This window comes from Lytechinus variegatus, chromosome 12, assembly GCF_018143015.1.
Source record: "Lytechinus variegatus isolate NC3 chromosome 12, Lvar_3.0, whole genome shotgun sequence".
NCBI lineage: Eukaryota > Metazoa > Echinodermata > Echinoidea > Temnopleuroida > Toxopneustidae > Lytechinus > Lytechinus variegatus.
The window spans coordinates 20,906,016-20,926,352 of NC_054751.1; the positions used below are offsets into that span (position 1 = coordinate 20,906,016).

General features: G+C 36.6%; 1 protein-coding gene across 2 annotated transcripts in view; it reads left to right on the plus strand.

Annotated features, from left to right (window-relative positions):
- The window catches only part of LOC121425611 (protein FAM193A-like), a 59,904-nt gene continuing 39,567 nt past the window's right edge, over positions 1 to 20,337 (plus strand). The window contains exons 1-3 of one of the 2 annotated variants that reach the window (XM_041621729.1): positions 1 to 19; positions 387 to 557; positions 7,005 to 7,067. In XM_041621729.1, the coding sequence (XP_041477663.1) occupies positions 408 to 557; positions 7,005 to 7,067 (213 nt within the window). In that variant the 5' untranslated portion in view covers positions 1 to 19; positions 387 to 407. Of the gene's footprint in view, positions 20 to 386; positions 558 to 7,004; positions 7,068 to 15,554; positions 15,941 to 20,337 lie in introns of those variants that run through there. The other variant, XM_041621730.1, reaches the window with a different exon arrangement.

A 20,337-nucleotide genomic window follows, 5' to 3' on the forward strand; every position in this document is an offset into this window, starting at 1 on the left:
TCACAGCAAAAGAAACATGGTAACTGCGCTGCGCAATGCAGTTGATAGTCTTGATTTAATGCGAATATTTATTCGTACATTTTAGAATTTGTAAAATAGATTATTAGAATAACAGAAATATTGATAGAAAAGGTTTTAATCAAGATTGAATAATGAAATTAAGAAGAAAAATTAAATTCATCTTTAAAAACATCATTTTACGGAATTAAATCGCTATTAGCTAAGTGGAACGTGTGAAACGCGAATACAAAATGTAGGCTGCCATATTGGCAAGGAAAAATGCCCAGAATAGCCTCTCATGTTTACAGAAAAACACTTAAAATTTACGTTGATAATAAACAGAAATCTACGTTTGAGATATTCTTTTGTGTGAATTCAATATTTAGGAAGTACACAGAGCGTAAACAATGAGTTCTTCTGACAGCAAACGCTCCAAAAGACGGAGGAATAAAAGAGGCGGTGGAAATAATCGTCCAGCACCTGCCAGCAGCAGCAATGCAGCAGCAATCAACAACACACAGGGAGGATCAGGAGCCAACGCGAAGGCAGATGGACAGGTAAACGAGAATGTCGCTACAATCCCATTGCATTGCCATGTCGCCTCGGCTCCGGGCCCAGGCACCTCGTCCCATCTCATTAACATGATTAAGATAGGCCTATACAAAAATTCTCTTCCACCTGTCAATATATTCAACTCTTCTCTTGTTGTATGGTTCATGGTTGTGATGATTTCAAATTCTATGAACAGTGTCAGTAGAGGCCAGAGGCGCACGGCCAATATTGGAGACTGTCTCCCATGAGAGAGAATCAATTATCTCCAATATCAGAGGATTTTGTAAAGAATTTGGGTATCCAATTTCAGAGACAGTCTCCAGTTTTGGAGACCGATTTCCTTTGTTTACATTTGCTTCAAAAGGATGACCGTACCTTGGCGGCAGATAAAAATGTGATAAGCAGATTCGTCATGAAAAATTACCCCTTTTCACCGTCTACTTTAAAAATTCACCATCTACTTTTGTTTTGATAAGGATTTATGTTGTCATCCACACACAAAACAAATGGGCTTCTGACCTCAGTGAGACAATATTTTGGGTGGAAAAAAATCATGCTTTTGTTGGTGTTGTTTCTTTTGTTCTTTTGCAAAGCAAGTCTCTAATAAGTAATATGGGAGATTATCTCCCACATTGGAGAGAGTCTCCCACATTGGCCGTTCGCCTCTACTGATGAATAACATGTCGTGTCATGAACATGAAAATATAAAAATTTCCACCACACCAATTGTGAGTAGCCAGGCGGCTTCTAGAGAGTAAAAATCATTTCCTAACGTAAGGCTACTCTCATACGAAGCCAGGGATCCTATCTCATTATTAGACCCACACAGAGGAAGCCAAAACCTGAAACTTTCACCCCCGAGATTTCTACTTTCCTTCTAAAAGATCTAGACCTACATGTATATCATGTACATGGGATAAAACTTCATTTCTGACATTTCTACGCGCTCGTTGTTATTTTTAAAGAAGAATTCATCAAAAAAATGAGAAAAATATCATGAATAGACGGAAGAGACTTGCCCGATGTTTACGCCGCCATCTTGTTTTCTATTGTTCTTCGCCAACGTTACCCGACGCACGCGTCTGTAACTATGATATTGTAATTATGATAGTTGTGAGTTGCCGTGTCGACCGACCTGGACTGAAAAACAACATTGCTGGGCAGCCTGGGCTAGCTAGCGTGCGCTTAACTGCGGCTCCGATATGAGGAGTTAATTGCATAATACTTTCAATTTCGAGATCAGAGCGGACCCATTTCGTGGTACAAAGTCACCCCAAAAAAATTTTCTCTCCAGAATAAAAGGCAAATTTGCAAATTGTAAGAAAATTCACTCTAGGTTAGGTTAGTAGTTGGCATATATTTTCCTGATTTGAGCCTGTATAGTGTGGGGATTGCAGAAATAATATTTTTCATTTTTCAAAGATAGATTGACTTGCGGGTTAAAACCCGACGGGTCAGCGGGTCCCGCTTGCAAATTATTGGATTATACGGTATGGTTCGGGTTTTCACTTGCGGGTTACATTTAGGCCCGGTTTGAAAGTCCATTTTTGATGCACGTGTACACGGCGTGTTTTTCGGTCGTGTACACGTGTACACGTAGTAAACACTAAGTGAGAGTGAGTTACATATTTTTTCAGTGTTTCCTACATGTAGCCTAAGTCACGATTTTAAAGCTTACCTGAGAAGTTAGAAGTATCAATCCACAAAAATTGGTGCAATTAAAAAGTTTACTCAGCTTAGCAGCGCACTAAATTAATAAAGAATGCAAAAGTAAATCAGTGCAGGTCCCTAGTTAGCGCCGATGTTCGTTGGATGCGCATTTTGCATACTGTACCGTACATGCATGCACAGATCGGTGCAGAATTAAGTGTAACTGAAGTTATCGATTGATTTTCATTATTTTATTGCCAATTTGAGGAGCGTGTGTTTGTAGGCTTGTAGCACATGTGGACGAGCGTATAACACGTAACTGGAGCAATGATCGCTGTCGCAATTGGTGATTCTCAAATTGGCTCTAAAAGTGATTGAAAAACGCTTTTGAGAGTCTCCAATTACGTGTTATACGCTCGTACACATGTGCTACAAGCCTACAAACACACGCTCCTCAAATTGGCAATAAAATAATGAAAATCAATCGATAACTTCAGTTACACTCAATTCTGCAGCGATCTGTGCATGCATGCACGGTACAGTATGCAAAATGCGCATCCAACGAACGTCGGCGCTAACTAGGGCCCTGCACTGACCGGAGCATGCCCATTTCATGTGGTACAAAAACTTGAGTCTCCAGAATAAATGTGGATTAAATCGGCGATTTGGAAGTAAACTCACTGTAGGTTAATTGAAATATATTGACATATTAGTGATTAAAACATGTGCAGTGTCTGAGAACTAAGAATTAATGTGAGGCTGTGAGCTTGTTCACTGAATTTACAGTCCCACGCAAGCTTTATGCAGATGCTACCGTGTACACGGTGATGGAATTTAGTACACGTGCACTGACTTGACCGTGCGTGTACACGTGTACCCGTGTACCCGAAACGGGCCTAGTTACATTATAATAATATAGGGTATTTATATTGCGCACATATCCACCTTGTTAGGTGCTAAAGGCGCTCCTATATTACCCGGATAAGTTAGGCGTTCATAGCGCACACAGCTTTTTAAGGAATTACATGTTCATTGTACATGTAATTTTGAAAGTAAAAGTTAGATGTGGTTTATTTTTTTCTTGGCTAGTACCTTTTTTTTATAGTTTGGCAATTTGAAGAAAATAAATGTTTCAGCCACTGTTAATGCATTTTATAAAACTCAATAGACAGTGATATGTACTTTTCATCATTTTGGTATTGATTTCTGTCTATTGGGTTTCTTCTAGATACAAACAATATGACTTTGATTTTATAGTTTATTCTATAAATACATGAAGATGATGTAGTAGCTGAGAAATGGCTGACATACATGTATACTATGTAATTACATAATGACCAAGCACTCACTGTAAATCATAAGTATTGCATGTTTTACTTCCACGATAATGTTTTTTTTTTAAATTAAAGTGAAGGGTTCATGCATTCAATTTTGTAATGCCCAATGTACTTGTATGTTCATTTACTTGTTTACTTGGCAGAATAAAAACGCGACAATTCACATGAAAAAGTAATATGGAATTTAGTTGGAAAACTTTAGATACACAAAAATAATGATGGATTTGCATGCTTGAGGTCTGTGAAAAAAAATGCCATCCCTTGGAGCATTACATTAGGCCCGTTTCGGGTACACGTGTACACGTGTACACGCACGGTCAAGTCAGTGCACGTGTACTAAATTCCATCACCGTGTACACGGTAGCATCTGCATAAAGCTTGCGTGGGACTGTAAAGTCAGTGAACAAGCTCACAGCCTCACATTAATTCTTAGTTCTAAGACACTGCACATGTTTTAATCACTAATATGTCAATATATTTCAATTCACCTAGAGTGAGTTTACTTTCAAAATCGCCTATTTAATCCACATTTATTCTGGAGACTCAAGTTTTTGTACCACACGAAATGGGTATGCTCCGGTCAGTGCAGGGCCCTAGTTAGCGCCAACGTTCGTTGGATGCGCAATTTGCATACTGTACCGTACATACATGCACAGATCGCTGCAGAATTGAGTGTAACTGAAGTTATCGATTGATTTTCATTATTTTATTGCCAATTTAAGGAGCGTGTGTTTGTAGGCTTGTAGCACCTGTGTATGAGCGTGTAGCACGTAAGGGTCATTCCATCTGGATTCACCCAGTGGTTGCACCCGACCGTCTCAGAATTCGTTGTAAATTGGTACACATAAAATTCACCATGGCCCACGCACAAAACAAAAAAATTATTCAAATCGGTCCATCGGTTCTCGCGCTACGGCCCGCCCTTTTCTCCTTGTTTTGACAAAAATGGGCGTGACCTTCAACTTTCAATGGCCATTGCGTCATAACGTGTTGACCAATTTTCACGAAACTGGTACCATTTAATAGGAAATTCAGAGAGGAATCCAAAACATGCATCAAATAATGTCTTGGAGCGATTTATAAGGTAATGACCCTTGACCTTTACTTTGACCTTGAATTTGACCCCCGGACAAATAAATTTTTTACTTGATTTTCGTGTATGTTAATTATTTGTATGATATTGACAAAATATGTTAAAACCAATGATGATATTTTATTTCTTCACCTTTAAAAACTCTTCCAAAGATACCATGAAATTTCATACTAGTCCCACATACTGATATTCATGTTAGTAAAGTGTTCAAAAGTTACATGATTTCTTCTATTCTCAAGTCACAGTATGCAAACACATGAAAAGAAATTAAGCTCATCAGTTCACAAATGAAACATTAAACATTTATGCTCATGAATAGGTATCTGTTTAGGCATTTTTATGTTCAGCAATATATATCATATATACATATTATGGGAGCCTTAAATAAGCATATATACTCAACAATTTGATGATAAAAGTAAACACTTTACTAAGAAGAATATATATATATATATATATATATATATATATATATATATATATATATATGATGTATATTGCTGAACATAAAAATGCCTAAACAGATACCTATTCATGAGCATAAATGTTTAATGTTTCATTTGTGAACTGATGAGCTTAATTTCTTTTCATGTGTTTGCATACTGTGACTTAGGATTAGAAGAAATCATGTAACTTTTGAACACTTTACTGACATGAATATCAGTATGTGGGACTGAAGTGAAATTTCATGGTATATTTGGAAGAGTTTTTAAAGGTGAAGAAATAAAATATCATCATTGGTTTTAACATATTTTGTCAATATCATACAAATAATTAACATACACGAAAATCAAGTAAAAAATTTATTTGTCCGGGGGTCAAATTCAAGGTCAAAGTAAAGGTCAAGGGTCATTACCTTATAAATCGCTCCAAGACATTATTTGATGCATGTTTTGGATTCCTCTCTGAATTTCCTATTAAATGGTACCAGTTTCGTGAAAATTGGTCAACACGTTATGACGCAATGGCCATTGAAAGTTGAAGGTCACGCCCATTTTTGTCAAAACAAGGAGAAAAGGGTTGGCTGTAGCGCGAGAACCGATCGACCGATTTGACTAATTTTTTTTGTTTTGTGCTTGGGCCATGTTGAATTTTATGTATACCAATTTTCAACGAATTCCGAGAGGGTCGGGTGCAAAATTGCACTTTCATTGGGTGAATTGGCATGGAATGACCCCTAACGATACTCTCTAAAGCGTTATTCAATCACTTTTAGAGCCAATTTGAGAATCACCAATTGCGACAGCGATCATTGCTCCAGTTACGTGTTATACGCTCATAAACATATGCTACAAGCCGGCAAATACACGCTCCTCAAATTGGCAATAAAATAATGAAAATCAATCGATAACTTCAGTTACACTTAATTCTGCAGCGATCTGTGCATGCATGTACGGTACAGTATGCAAAATGCGCATCCAACGAACGTCGGCGCTAACTAGGGCCCTGCACTGATTTACTTTTGTATTCTTTATTAATTTAATGCGCTGCTAAGCTGAGTAAACTTTTTAATTGCACCAATTTTTGTGGATTGACACTTCTAACTTCTCAGGTAAGTTTTAAAACCGTGACTTAGGCTACATGTAGGAAACACTGAAAACATACTGTAACTCACTCTCACTCAGTGTTTACAACGTGTACACGTGTACACGACCGAAAAACACGCCGTGTACACGTGCATCAAAAATGGACTTTCAAACCGGGCCTACATTACATGTAATGCTGCGTTTGATTTTTCAATTCATGTACATGTACATATGAAATTATAATTTGATTATTATGAATGATTGATATAACATTTTCTGTAAGGCTTTCCTGTATAAATTTTCAAGAACAATATTTAGAGGAATATAGTTACATTTATCATTTGTTTAAAGCAAAGCTCCACACTAACTTTTTTCTTGGTGGCCGAAATTGTCCGCCAAAATTATCAATTTCACATTCTTGTGGCCCGCGAGGCAAATTTGGTGGCTTTAAAACAATAGTAAACATTACAATTTATCAAAACTTTGGTTGCCCAACTGGACCACCAAGTGTGGGCTTTTGCAGAATTTTTGGTGGCGCTACTCTCATTTTTAGTTGCCCCGGGCCACTGCCAATGTCAAGCCCTGGTTTAAAGCCAATGTAAAGCTTTTTGTAAAAGGTCATTGTGAATCACACACACTTGGCCACTCTGGTCCATGTATCATCTACAAAGACTACAATGTAACATTCTAATCAAACAACAGTCTAGTGGCCTTCAGATTGTTTTCAGTTGTTCATTCTTTGTGAAAGTTTCAGTTTGAAATGAATACCCATTCTTATTTTTTTTGCTGGACAAGTATTAGTATTCATTATTTTTCATCATTTTTTTCTGTTTGTTATACTTGTAGGTATTAGCTACCATACCAGTTCCTAGTACACTGACAGAGTTGGATTTAGATAACATTCCACAGGTGAGAAGAATGACACTTGACTTTCTTTTCTTCAATCGTGGAAATATAATTTTTTTGTGTCCATATTTATATATTTTTGGATATATTCTGTGTCTGCAGGCAAAAAGGATTGGTGTCTGCAGGCAAAAAGGATTGGTTTCTTTTATAGAGTTAAAGGAAAATTAAACCCTTGGTCAGAAATAATTTCTGTGAAAAGAGGGGATGGAGGGCAACATTTTTTTTTTGAAATTTCATTTATATCAGAATCTTACAATATAATAAGTTATGTTAACTCTCAATTCACATTTTGTGGCAATCCTTTAAGATCAAGTCCATCTCAGAAAAATGTTGATTTGAATCCATAGACAAAAATCAATCAATCCTAGCGGCTGAAAATTTCATCACAATCGGATTAAAGTAAGAATTATTTTGACATCTTAAAGATTTGCTTATTTTTCACAAAATAGGTTTGTGCAACTCAGTGATATGCAAATGAGATAGTCGATGATTTTCTTTACTATTTATTGTTTTTTTTATTCTCTTATTTACAAATTTGACAATATCTTGACTGAACCACAAAATGTTAAAATAATGGTAATGCCACATGTTCAGGGAGAAATTTATCTTTGTTTCTTGTGACAATAACGAGAAAATTTATTTATTTCGTACAATGAAATGCAAAAGAAATAGTGAGTGAGTGACATCATCAGTCTCCTCATTTGCATACCGCCAAAGCTATGCATACAATTGTTTTGCGAAATTAAGTGAAACTTTAAAATGGCATAACTTTCTTACAACCGATTATAAAGACTTTTTCAGTGTTACATGTATTCTTGCTGGATTTTTCTTTTATTTAAAATCAACTTTTTGTTTCGGTGGACTTGTCCTTTCAATATGCAATTTTACTTCAACATGACAGGTTTAGAAGGGCAAAGAAGAAAAAACAACAACTGAAAACCCAGTAGTATTGCCAAAATATTCCCCAAATGTATATACAATTGCTTGAAATAGATGAATAGATTTAAACTGCAAATAAAGATAAACTATCTTAGATTTGACTTCATGAAAATGGGAGACAACATTTTAAATTCTGCTTTTGACCTGGTACTTACATGTATAAATAGTTTCAATGAAATATGGGCAAAAGGTCTACATGGATTTCATGAATGTGAAGATGTGAAATATGAAATTTCAGCAATGACCCTAGTCTGCTGTGCAAACTTTTCACTCAAGTAAAGGGTCTGGATTGCAGCCTACTCATGCCTGTACTAGTCTTTGCGTGGAGACACACTTGTTGATCAGTTTCAATCAGGGTCTGTGCCTGCAGACTACAATGACCCCCCCCCCCCCCCCGTAAACCTCAATTGCCTGTACTCAAGCTTATACAATGTTACTTTTTAGATTGCATTCTGCTGTGTTCGCTTGATTTTAAACTATATGCTGCCATCTAGGAGGAGAAAGAATTTGATTAATGAATGCATTCCTTTTTATATTTTGGTCTTAATTGTGCTTCAAATTCAAAATGTAGGCTTGCATGTATAGAGTACCTTTAAATATCCTGAAAAGTTGTTGAGTTTTGTCAGTTCAAGCTTATTATGAACCTTGTTTCCTTTATTTTGTTGTTTCCAGACAGAAGAGGAAATAGATTTGTACATGTAGTTCCACCTTAATATGTTGTGACAATACTGCTGCCACCATACTCCAATAGTGCACTTATGCATACATGTACATGATGTGGAGAAATTTGATTGATTTGCGAAGAAAGACCAGTATAAAATGCTGAACTACATGTACATGTTCATGTACATGTATATGACGTAAACATTAAGTCTGTTTTCAGACAAAGTGACCCAAAACTTTTTGATAGTCACAAGATATGAAAGTCTCTAAAGTTGAATTAAGAAGATGATTCCAAATATTGAGATATTTACATTAATAGCAACTTTACAACCCCCCAAAACACTAAGATGTGATTCGACCCACCAATTTTTTTTTTCAAAATGGTGAATTCGAACGATTTATCCCTACCCATTTTCCCTGAGTTTGCTCCTGCAATGCCTACCGAGATGGGTGTTCTCTGACTGACACGTCACAGATGGGTATTCGGTCCCGGTGTAGTAAACAAGGCAGTGCCATTTTGTGTACATGTACTATGCATATTGTACGCCTTCATATTTACTTTTGTGTCAAAACTTCATTTTATCGCTATTGATTTTAATGTATGTGGACGATTTTGAAAGGAAGTAATAATTAGTCAAAGTCATATAGTCAGTAATATGTCCCTACATTGTTATACTTTTCTTCTTTGTAGCGATTTTAGATGACTTTAATGCCTTGTTTTTCGTTCGGGACTGTGTCCGTGGCGAAACAAGTCATAATGGAATGAACTGCATTTGAAGTCTATTTCAAGGCACTTGTACACTGGGTACCAGAATCTGAAAGCCCCAATCTACCGACTGAGCTATCATGCCTCCATTTTCCTGATTATTTTTGTGGAAGTTGTTACCTGCTATTAGTTATATCATGTTTTTGGTGTTAATACTTCGTAGGTTGGTATTAGTATTATCCATGTCAATAGATTTCCCTTAGATTTTCTGCCCCAAATTGTACCCGGAGTCATCAGTTACAAAGTGCTACAGTAGAGTACATCCTGTGTAGGACCATGGACCCTAAAACATATACATGTACATGTATGAAGGCACAAAGAGGTGACCATTTCATGAAGCTTGTTTGCCCTGACAAGATGTCAAATCTCTGTCAGTTACCATAGTAACAGTGGGAGACCTGGGGGCGTTTCATGAACATTTTTGTCCGACAAGTTGTCAGATCTGACATCTTTCCTTGATTCTGATTGGCTGAGAGGCACTGTTACTATAGTAACTGTCTGATAAGATTGGACTAGACGGATAAGACGTCGGACAAGTCCTTTTATGAAACGCTCCCCAGAACTTCTCATCCAATTGAATTAAAGGTCAAGTCCACCCCAGAAAATTGTTGATTTGAATCGATAGAGAAAAATCAGACAAGCGCAACGCTGAAGATTTCTTCAAAATCGGATGTAAAATAAGAAAGTTATGACATTTCAAAGTTTCGTTTATTTTCAACAAAATAGTTATATGAACGAGCCAGTTACATCCAAATGAGAGAGTCGATGATGTCACTCACTCACTATTTCTTTTGTTTTTTATTGTTTGAATTATACAATATTATACTTCATTTCACATGACAATGACGAGAAAATCAAAATATTTCATATTTCAAACAATAAAAAACAAAAGAAATAGTGAGTGAGTGACATCATCAACTCTCTCATTTGGATGTTACTGGCTCGTTCATATCACTGTTTTGTTAAAAATAAGCGAAACTTTAAAATGTCATAACTTTCTTATTTTACATCCGATTTTGATGAAATTTTTAGTGTTATGCTTGTTGAATTTTTCTCTTTTTATTCAAATCAAGTTTTTGTTGGGGTGGACTTGTCCTTTAAGGACCTCACTAAAATTGTATTAAGCTGACACTTACATGTAAATCATTACTGACCAATTTCACAAGTATTTTGAAATCTGCAATACAAAATCATTTCATTCTTCAAAAATATTGATACATGTACCCAGAAAAATATTCCATGCGATAGGCACATTGAACATTCAACATTCTTACCCTATTTTGAATCAGTGGATACATGTATACACTAAGCTTAGTATACACACTTACATCTATTTTGAATGTAAAACCTTGAAATGAACACAAATTGTTGAAAAATAGACTGCAGTATTTGAGAGAATATGGCAGGTTTGATAATGTGGGTGGAGTTCTAAAGTGGGTGGGTTTGCAAGTTATTGAGACAAGCTAAGGCAATTAAGGAGGACAGATACACACACAAAAATATTATTTAGCCAAGTTGATAAGGATCACAATTTTTCCATCTTTTATTATTTAAAATAAGGGTCACATTTCATAAGTTGGGTATGCAAAAAGCATATGGAGGATGGACAATTTTCAACATGGTGCTGTTTTTGTTGCTCTATCTTAGCGTCATGACCAAATTTGTTGGGTACATGTAAGATCTCATTTTGAAGCTAGAGGTTACATGTATTACTATAAATTAGATCAAATACCATGAACAAAAACTTTGAAGTAACTGGGGTGGAGGAGCAGATGGATGTGGGGAATGATAGCAGGGTGCTACACAACTTTTTAGAAGCACTTGCCCAGTTTGGCAATTAAAGTTTTAAATAGTTGAAATATACTTGCCCCAAAATATATTTCACTTGCCCGAAAAAAATCATTGGAAAAAAAGCTTTACCTCTTTAAATGAAAGTTTTGCGGTTTTATAAACCAATAACCCTTTTCTCACTTTTGGCATGAACTGATCTACTTTGTTATTGCATTCTTTTTCCAAAGTGATTTTATCTTCCCTGACATCATATCAACCCTAATTTTGGTCATTCTACTGTGAGAATATTGCTTGCCCAATTTGGGCAAGTAGTTTTGGTCTTTACTTCAAAACGCTTGCCCGAATCTACCTACATGTATTTGCTCACTTTCATACGTGTACAATGTAGGTCCTACCATGATAAACAGGAGTCTACCAGTCCAATTATAGCATTTCTACCCCCCCAAATTATATTAAACCACCATGTAAACTTCGGTTTCCTACTTATAATGCAGTAGGCCTACGTATTTCTGAAGTACCAAATGTAGTATACTGTGTATTTCGTTAATTGTGTATTGTTTACAACCTGCATTAAATGCAGCCTCCATATACATGTATATGTATGCTCAAACTAGACTTTCTAAACATTTTTTTTTCAAACTACACTGTACGTATGTAAGCTGAAAGCATGCACACTTCAGATTGCCAACATGGAAAAGCCTGTATTGGAACTTGTATTAATCAGATTATGTGGAGAAAGGTCTGTCACACGGCATGAATGCTCTGCTAATTACTTTGGCTCATTTCTCAGCAATCACACTTTTTATTCCTGAATCATTTTGCATACATGTACATGTAAACTTGGGTACATGTAGTTGTTTATTTGGATTCTGTTTAATTTTTGTCTTGATCTTGCCTGCATAGCAGTTTGAGACTACAGGCGCCGCTTTTCTGACGGCGGAGGCTTGGTCGACATTGACATCTTAAAAAATAAGTTTTTGAAATTTCGTCATTTTAATAGGAATAGGAAGCCCCTGAGGGGGAACTTTCATAGTAAAGGAATTTCATGAGTGTCAAAAGCATATTTACTCACTCTGCATAGAGTAGCCCCCCCTTATTTCCCAACTGCATAGTACATTTACAATTACATGAGTCTAGTCTTTACATTCATGTAAACCCATGGGTTTGATTGCAAACTACTAGTACACCAGGCTATACTGCGCGTGTAGGGGGAACAGACTGAGTTATTCACATAAATGTGCATGAATGATTCAGCAGGCATGCGTTGTGCACAACATTCACATGCAGATGTACATGTGTGTACTGTACATGTACTGTACCTGTATTCCTTTTGTGAGCAAGTTTCAAGCCCCTTCTTGTGAATGTGAGAGTGTGCATACAACACAATAAGCTAGCTACAGGGAAGATGACACATCACCCTCTGCAGTTTCAACTCCCTTGTTTACATGTACATGTATGTAACATTGCTCATGAATGTGAAAGCTGGTGAAAGGAATTTCAACCTGACAATCAATGAGGTGTTTAAATAACAGCAAAATAAATAAAGAAAATATTTTTGAAGGGATGATGAAGATCGGTCAAAGATTAAAGGGATGGTCCGGGCTGACAGTACTTATAGCTTAATAAATAGAGTAGAATTCACTGAGTAAAATTCATCAAAATCGGATTAACAAATAACAAAATTATTAAAGTTTAGCAATATTTTGTGAAAACAGTTGTCATGAATATTCATTAGTTGGGCTGATGATTTCACATCCCCACTTCTTCTTTTGTATTTTATTATATGAAATTAGGTTTATTCAAAATTTTCCTCCAAGGACTAGAAACATTGTATTGTCAACTGTAGGGACAGTGATTTTCCGTTTCAAAAAATTGCCTTTTCCGTTTCAGAAAATCTCAAATTCCGTTTCAGCATGTCAGAAAACGGAAATTCTGTTTCCCAAAGACTTTGTACACACGGAAAAGTGACAATTCCGTTTCCACATTGAATAGCAAAATTACACGTACCGTACACTCGCACTGGTCAAAATTGTATCTGCTACAGTACCAACAACACAAAAGAATCCGTTCTAATCGGATCTATGTGGGTATATATGATATTTTTACAACGAAATTTAGCATGCATACATCCTCACCTTTCCTATTATTAGCATTATTTCACGGTGAAATGATATTTCATCGATAGTTTTGGGGGATTTTTGACATCGTTATCATCAGTCAACGGCGTTTGCCAATCCGCCATCTTGGATTTTAAGACCACGATATCATACTGTTACATCTTCAAACGTAGAGGGCGGCAACACACGACCGTGTAGTTGAACGATATGATATGTGTATACAGTGCAGTGAAGCCCAACCCGGCCGGCCGGGTACGGGCGCGGGGTACAATCGAGTGTGCTGATGTCGAGTGCAGTCACGATGTGTGAATTGTCATGATTGTAGCGAAGTGAGATCATGTTTTCTGGGGTTTTGTGGCCATTTAATATTCTCATTTTGTTGTGATTTTGGAGTAATTTGTGTTGCTATTCTGTGTATTTTGAGGGAAAATATGTTTCTGTGATTTTCCGTTTGAAATGCCACTTTCCGTTTCAAAAGGCCGTTTCCGTGTATTCCGTCCGTTTTCCGCGATCGCGGAAAATCACCCTACAACTGATATAGTGCATTAGATATTTATTGCTGTAACTTATTTCATTATAAGGGAGACATATCATTCACACAAGTATGAAAAAAAAAAGGTTTTATGTAATAACGTAAGAAAACGGAAAGTGGGATGTGACATCATCAGTCCACCTTATGAATATTCATGACAACTGTTTTCACAAAATATTGGTAAACTTTAAGCTGCAATAACTTAAATATTTGTTGTCCGATTTTTATGAAATTTTCAGCATTTTGCTCAGTGAATTCTACTCTTTGTATTAAGATATAAATATTTTCAGCCCGGACCATCCCTTTAAGAGAGTAATAAATTTTTATTAGAGTTCGAATATGTCACATCAAACATGGAGAGTTGAGGCCAGAAGTTTACATTCACCCAGTAAATTCAAAGAAAAGTTGACACTTGCCAAACATCATAAACTTTACTGTATCTTATGAAATATTTGAGCTATCATAACGAATTTGAGATCAAACAAATGAGTATGTCATGCCCCTTCATCACATTGTTTTGTCATCAGGAGCTGAAAAATATTTAGGTTTCATATTTTCCCCCCAAATCTTCATATCTTACATGTAGACAAATAAAAAATAAAAACTTGACAATAACATTTTGTGCTAGTTTCTTCTCAACGCAAACATTTTCAGTTTAAACTTTTTTTGTTTAGTGTTGACATATCATGATAGAAAATGTAATATAAATCATAGATTTGACATCTACGGTATATATTTCTATGAAAGTATGAAACGATGTTTAAAAATACAATAACATACAATAGAATACATTTGGCACGAATATTACCTGTTTTTTTCTTCAAAGAAAATTCCACCTGAAATATATTTAAATCCCAACAGCATCCCAATCATGTGACAGAGCTTAATATGCTCTTTCATTTAATACCAAATTTGTCATGGTAGTATTTCTGAAGATATAGTAAATTTTACAATTTGTCAAGCGAACAAGTTTTCACTTAATGTCATGGGTGTACTTTTGGCCTCAACTCTACATGTAGGCCTACATGTTTCATTCACTTGTAGCAGGGATGGGAAGAATAGTTTGTCAGTACACTTGCATTGGAGAGTTGGAGTAAAGTAAAATTCATGACTCTTCATAGTTGGGCTTGTAAAGTGAAACATTGAAAAAAAAAATACCAGAATTTTATTGTTCTTCCACATGGTATTTCCCTTCTTTTTGGTTTCAATCCCTTATTTTTATATATGATAGTAATATAAAGTAGGCCTATAGGCTTACACTGATAAATGAATTGATAAATACTAGGGGCCGTATGGACTGCAGGAAAAGGAAATAATCTTTATCTTTTCCTTTTCCGTAAGCATTTTATGTTTGTTAGAAAAAAAAAACGACAGAATCCCACCAGTAGATATATTCCAACCATTCACCTTTATCCATACTCTCTAATTTTTTTCTTCCAAGATTGAGCGTTCTCCATCCTCCCTTGCATGTTTTTATCCAACGCACCAAGCAGAGACACAGATTTTCCCACGACCCTAGTCGGGTTTATACCCAAGCAATTCGCAGACACGAAGGCCCACACACCACAATGCTTTCAGTGTGTGACAGCCTGTATCATGCACCATACACACATTCCTAAGAGGCGCGGGTGCTCTGTACATTACAGTACACATGGCAGGGAGACTGAATTAACGTTTCTACAGTATGTACAGTGCATATGGACTAGGTCATGTGTGACCGTTATTTGCACTTGTGTTTACAAGAAGAGAATACTAGCTGGCTAGCAATGCCTAGCCTGGCTGTTGTGGGATGTAGCTTGTACTGTATTATTAGGGAGGAAAGGATAGTTGGTAATGGTTCTGCGACCTTTTCTGTAAGCGCAGGGATTCTAGAGTGTTGGAACGGGATAAACACAGGCAGCTGTGCATCCAGGAAACACCCATAACTTTGTGGAAGGAACCAGGCTGACTTTTGTGAATACGAATTAAATATTGTCTTTCTGAACTTGAAATCACCAGTTGTAGACTACTCGATAATATTATGCATCATATATTGCCTGCATGTAGGACACTTCCTTTGGAGTACATGGTAATATATTCCAGCTTGTTTCTTATTGCATAAATTTTGCAAATGATGATCATACTTGTTCCCGCTTCATTTTATACCTACAATTCAATGTTTTGATATACCAGGTAGTGGCCTACATGTATATTGAAAACAACGTAGGCCTACATGAAGGCATGCGTATATGTCACTCTTTGCATAGATCTAGTATGAGATTCAGAAGAATTTCCTTTGCAAGAGATTCGACTCTTGGATATTACTATTTAGGCACTGGAGATAGTTTATTTTTTTCATGCCTCAATTTAAGGGCTGCAATTTTATTTATTTTGAGGGGCGGAACATGCAAAAATTCACAACATTGTGATGTTCACATATTTGTACACAGTGACTTGATGCAACACGTTGCCTTCTTCGGCCTCTATGGAATGAATGGTCTGTTCCTTCTTGCAGGTGCTGCCCAGCCTTCTCCACACCTTGGCTGCCTCGTTTTTTCCAAGATAATTTAGGAAAATGGCGGTGCTACAACAATAGCTGACAAGTGTCCCTGCAGCCCTGGTCTTTAGCTCCTCCTTCATCCACTTTCTGAGACATGTTGCATAAACCGGCGATGTTGCCATGGCACAGCTTGCCGCGCAAGACGTAGGTAACCTGACGAACGTGCTGACAGGCCGACTTCTTGTTCATGTTTGGTCCCTGTCTGGACCCAAGGTACTCATGTAGTCTCGGAATCGATGAAGCAGTTCTCTCACATCACTTCTTAGGTCCGCAGTTTGGAGGTCTGCTTCTCCGTCCGAAGTTTCTTCACCTTGTAGACCTTCAGATCCATCGTCTACTGCTGCTGCTTCCGTGACTGCATCCGTGTCACCGTATACACTCTTTAATACTGAAAATGTGTGGGGGACTGAAGCATCTAAATTCCCCTCCCCCTCTGTCCCACACCTCCTGGAATACATGTACATGTAGGGCCAACACTGTATGTTGTTCATTTTGATTTGCTGGCTATGGCTTTAAAATCCAGTTGTTTCTCATGATTACTCACTGTGAAGAGACGCGTATCACCGGTGAGCATTAATACAGGCATATGTAACTTCCCAAATTGGACCATTTGCCGCTGATGTGCAGAGATCTGTTTGACTTTGGAGAAATTTGACTTAAGAGAATAGAAGAGGTGTAGGCCTACATTGTGCTATGTGGTATGTAAAAGTTGCTGCAACTTGGGCAATATTCAATTTGTGTAAGCTGGAGGACAACATTATGGTCCTACATTGTGTGTCTTTGAGATCATCTGTGCATGGAGATGTACATGTAATTCCCTTCACAATCTGTGCTACATGTAATTTTTAGATTGCAAACCTGTGCAATGTTCAGCGACTGTGTTAGAACTCATGATATGCCTTTGCACAAGAAGTATTTTAGTGAGCCTGAAGGCCTATTGCAATATATTATATATTGAAACACTAATTTGGAAGAAAAACAAAATGTCATGACTTGTCTGTTTCTTGTGTGAATCACTCTTCAATCGGGGCAGATGGTCATTCTATTTCTATGCCCAGTATTGACCTTCATTAGAAGGAGAGGTCAGATATCTATGAAATGCCAACAGGAAGTGTAGGCCTATGGTTTCACTTACAGAAAAAACCTGGGACAGACATCATGCAGATACAAAAGAACACATGTATACATGTAGGCCGTACAGGCCTAGAAATGACAAACCAGTAGGGCCTACTCCTAATGTGATACATGTAGGCCTACAGCTGTGATCCTGCATTGTCCAAGCTTTGACTCCATACGTATTACCAGCACCAGTTCAAGACCAAAATAGGTTTCCTTGAAGTTCCTGGATCCTTGCCCAAAGTACAGCATCTTGATCATGTAGTTTTGTGATGCCCACTTGAGTGATAAGTGATTCTCCACTACTCTTTCTGATATCCATCCGTCTGTATCTTATAAAGACAACGCAATGAACGCATGTTGCTACTAATATCAAGAAAATTAATCTGTGATTGTGGTCACTCAGTTTCTGATCTACATGTACATTGTACTCAGCCTGATTGTACTCACTGTATGCTATACATACAGGGGTATAACATTGTACTAGTACACATTACACACTATATGGGCTTACAGTTTCATGGGGAAGACTTTTAACTCCCCCCCTGAAAATCACTGTCCCTATAAACTAAATACAAAAGACAAAATATATTTCTGATTGTTGATAGTAAAGGTACACAGTATGTCAAGACTTTCCTTAAATAATAATGATAAAATTATTGGCTGCTTACACTGTAAATTTAGCAAACATATCCACCTTTCCGTGTTCATGGTGCTTCAAGAAAATATATAATTGAAATGAAATTGAAAAAAAAATAATAGAAATTTGAATTCTCCTGAACACAACACACTATTAAATTATGTATGGGAGTGGAACAAATAAAAACATGTGCAGATTCACTGGATGACTTAAAGGGGATACTCTTATAGTTGAAAATTGTGTGATTTGAACATATTCAGGCAAACTGACTTGTGCATTATTTATTTTTTAGAATGTACATGTATGCCCTCATGAAGGTGCACGGCCGTCAGATGGTAAAACGGTCTATCTCGAAAATCCATGTTCTGAAAAATAAAGTTTAGAGGTTTGAGCTTTTTAGATGGTAAAATGGTCTGTCTTCTTGATAGACCATTTTACCATCTTACCCCCCCCCAAATAAGCCCAAGATTCTTTAGTTTTACCATCTGATGGCCGTGCAGTGACCAAGCTGATGATGTCATCTCTCCACATGTTTACCGGTATTCAAATTTTGCCCAAGTTCCAAGAATGTAGCTCAGGGGCTATTCCACGGTTACTCACGTTACATTTGGAGACACCTTGACTCATACTTGGACCTGTAACTCCATTATTATTGATAGGAACTAAACATCTTATCACAACAAAGTACACAGTCTGACTATCCTTTGTATAAAAACAAAACTTGGGAAATTTTATTATGCTCCTGGCAAATCTTTGGAATGTGTCGGTTACTCACGTTACATGATTTGGACATGCATTAAATGAAAAGTCGACATAAGTGAAAAGTCTCCTCATGCAAGGCTTTTATGAAAGTTGATTATATCCATTTCAAAGAAGTATATTAGGGAGACAAACTTTGTATATAATTAAAAACATAAAGAACACATGGTTTTTACTTGGGGTGCAGATAATGTGGTTACTCACGTTACGGTTACTCACGTTACATTTTGTCCATGTATGGTTAACAACACACATGTCATTAAAAATTCAATAATGTGTGTAAAATTCATTGCTAGGAACATCAAAAAGAGATTTTATACCAAAAATTGGAACAATTGGAGCTTTATTAGGGTGTAGGAGGGAAAGTATGATTTCGCTTACTAATTATGCATAAATTAGCATAATCGCTTAGTACCAATTTGCATGAAATAAATTACTGTATAGTATTGTAGATTATGTCCAAGACAACCTGCACGCAAATTTTCGGCGTGATCGTGCGGCCAATGGCCGAGATCTCAAGAAGGGCCTGGGAGGCCCCCCCCCCCCCCCCCCCCCGGGCCATATCAACTCCCAAAATACTCCGGTCTAGATAGGGTTACAGGTATAAAGGGCATTCAATGTGTTGTTCGAACACTCTTCGAACACTCGGAAGTTTGGTTAATCAAATCCAAGCCTTACTAATGCACTCTCGCATTGTGAATACTTCTACTAATATTCATTTTTTTGTGTGATTGTATGACTACTGATATTTTGATGAACAAAGAGTCACATCAAAGAGGTGTACCCTCATTTTGCTTTTAATTAATCAAAAATAACTTCACAACTCACCATGAGACTTAAAACTTGACATCCCACAGAAAATGTTACCTAACTGAATAATTTTTACTGGTTACTCACATTACATGATGGTTACTCACGTTACAAAGTTACTCACGTTACAGTTTTTCTTCATCATTTTTATAAAAAAATTGTACTTCTTAATGATTTTGATAGTCATCACTGTGTCAAAGATTGTTTGAAGGAAGAGAATTTAAAATCCCACCAATTAACTGTGAAGAATTTTTCTCTCAGAAAACAAAGTCAGTTTTTTCGGTTACTCACGTTACATCACCTCAACAGGTTGCAATATTCAGTTTTGAATGAGTACTACAAATTTACTTGAAAAGCTGTTGTGTATTTTAAGTAATTTGACCCTTCTAAACTTCAGAAATATATAAAGTGGTATGTTGTTGCAATAACAAAATGGTAATAAGGCATATTTCATTTTTCACAATTTTCCTTGTATTTTGGTACAAAATGGAAGACACAACTTTTGACCATTTTTTTCCAAAGTATACATATGAAAATAAACTTTTTATTTCTTGTTCCTGAAACTATCATGTATGAAGGACTTAAAGTATTAAAAAATTCA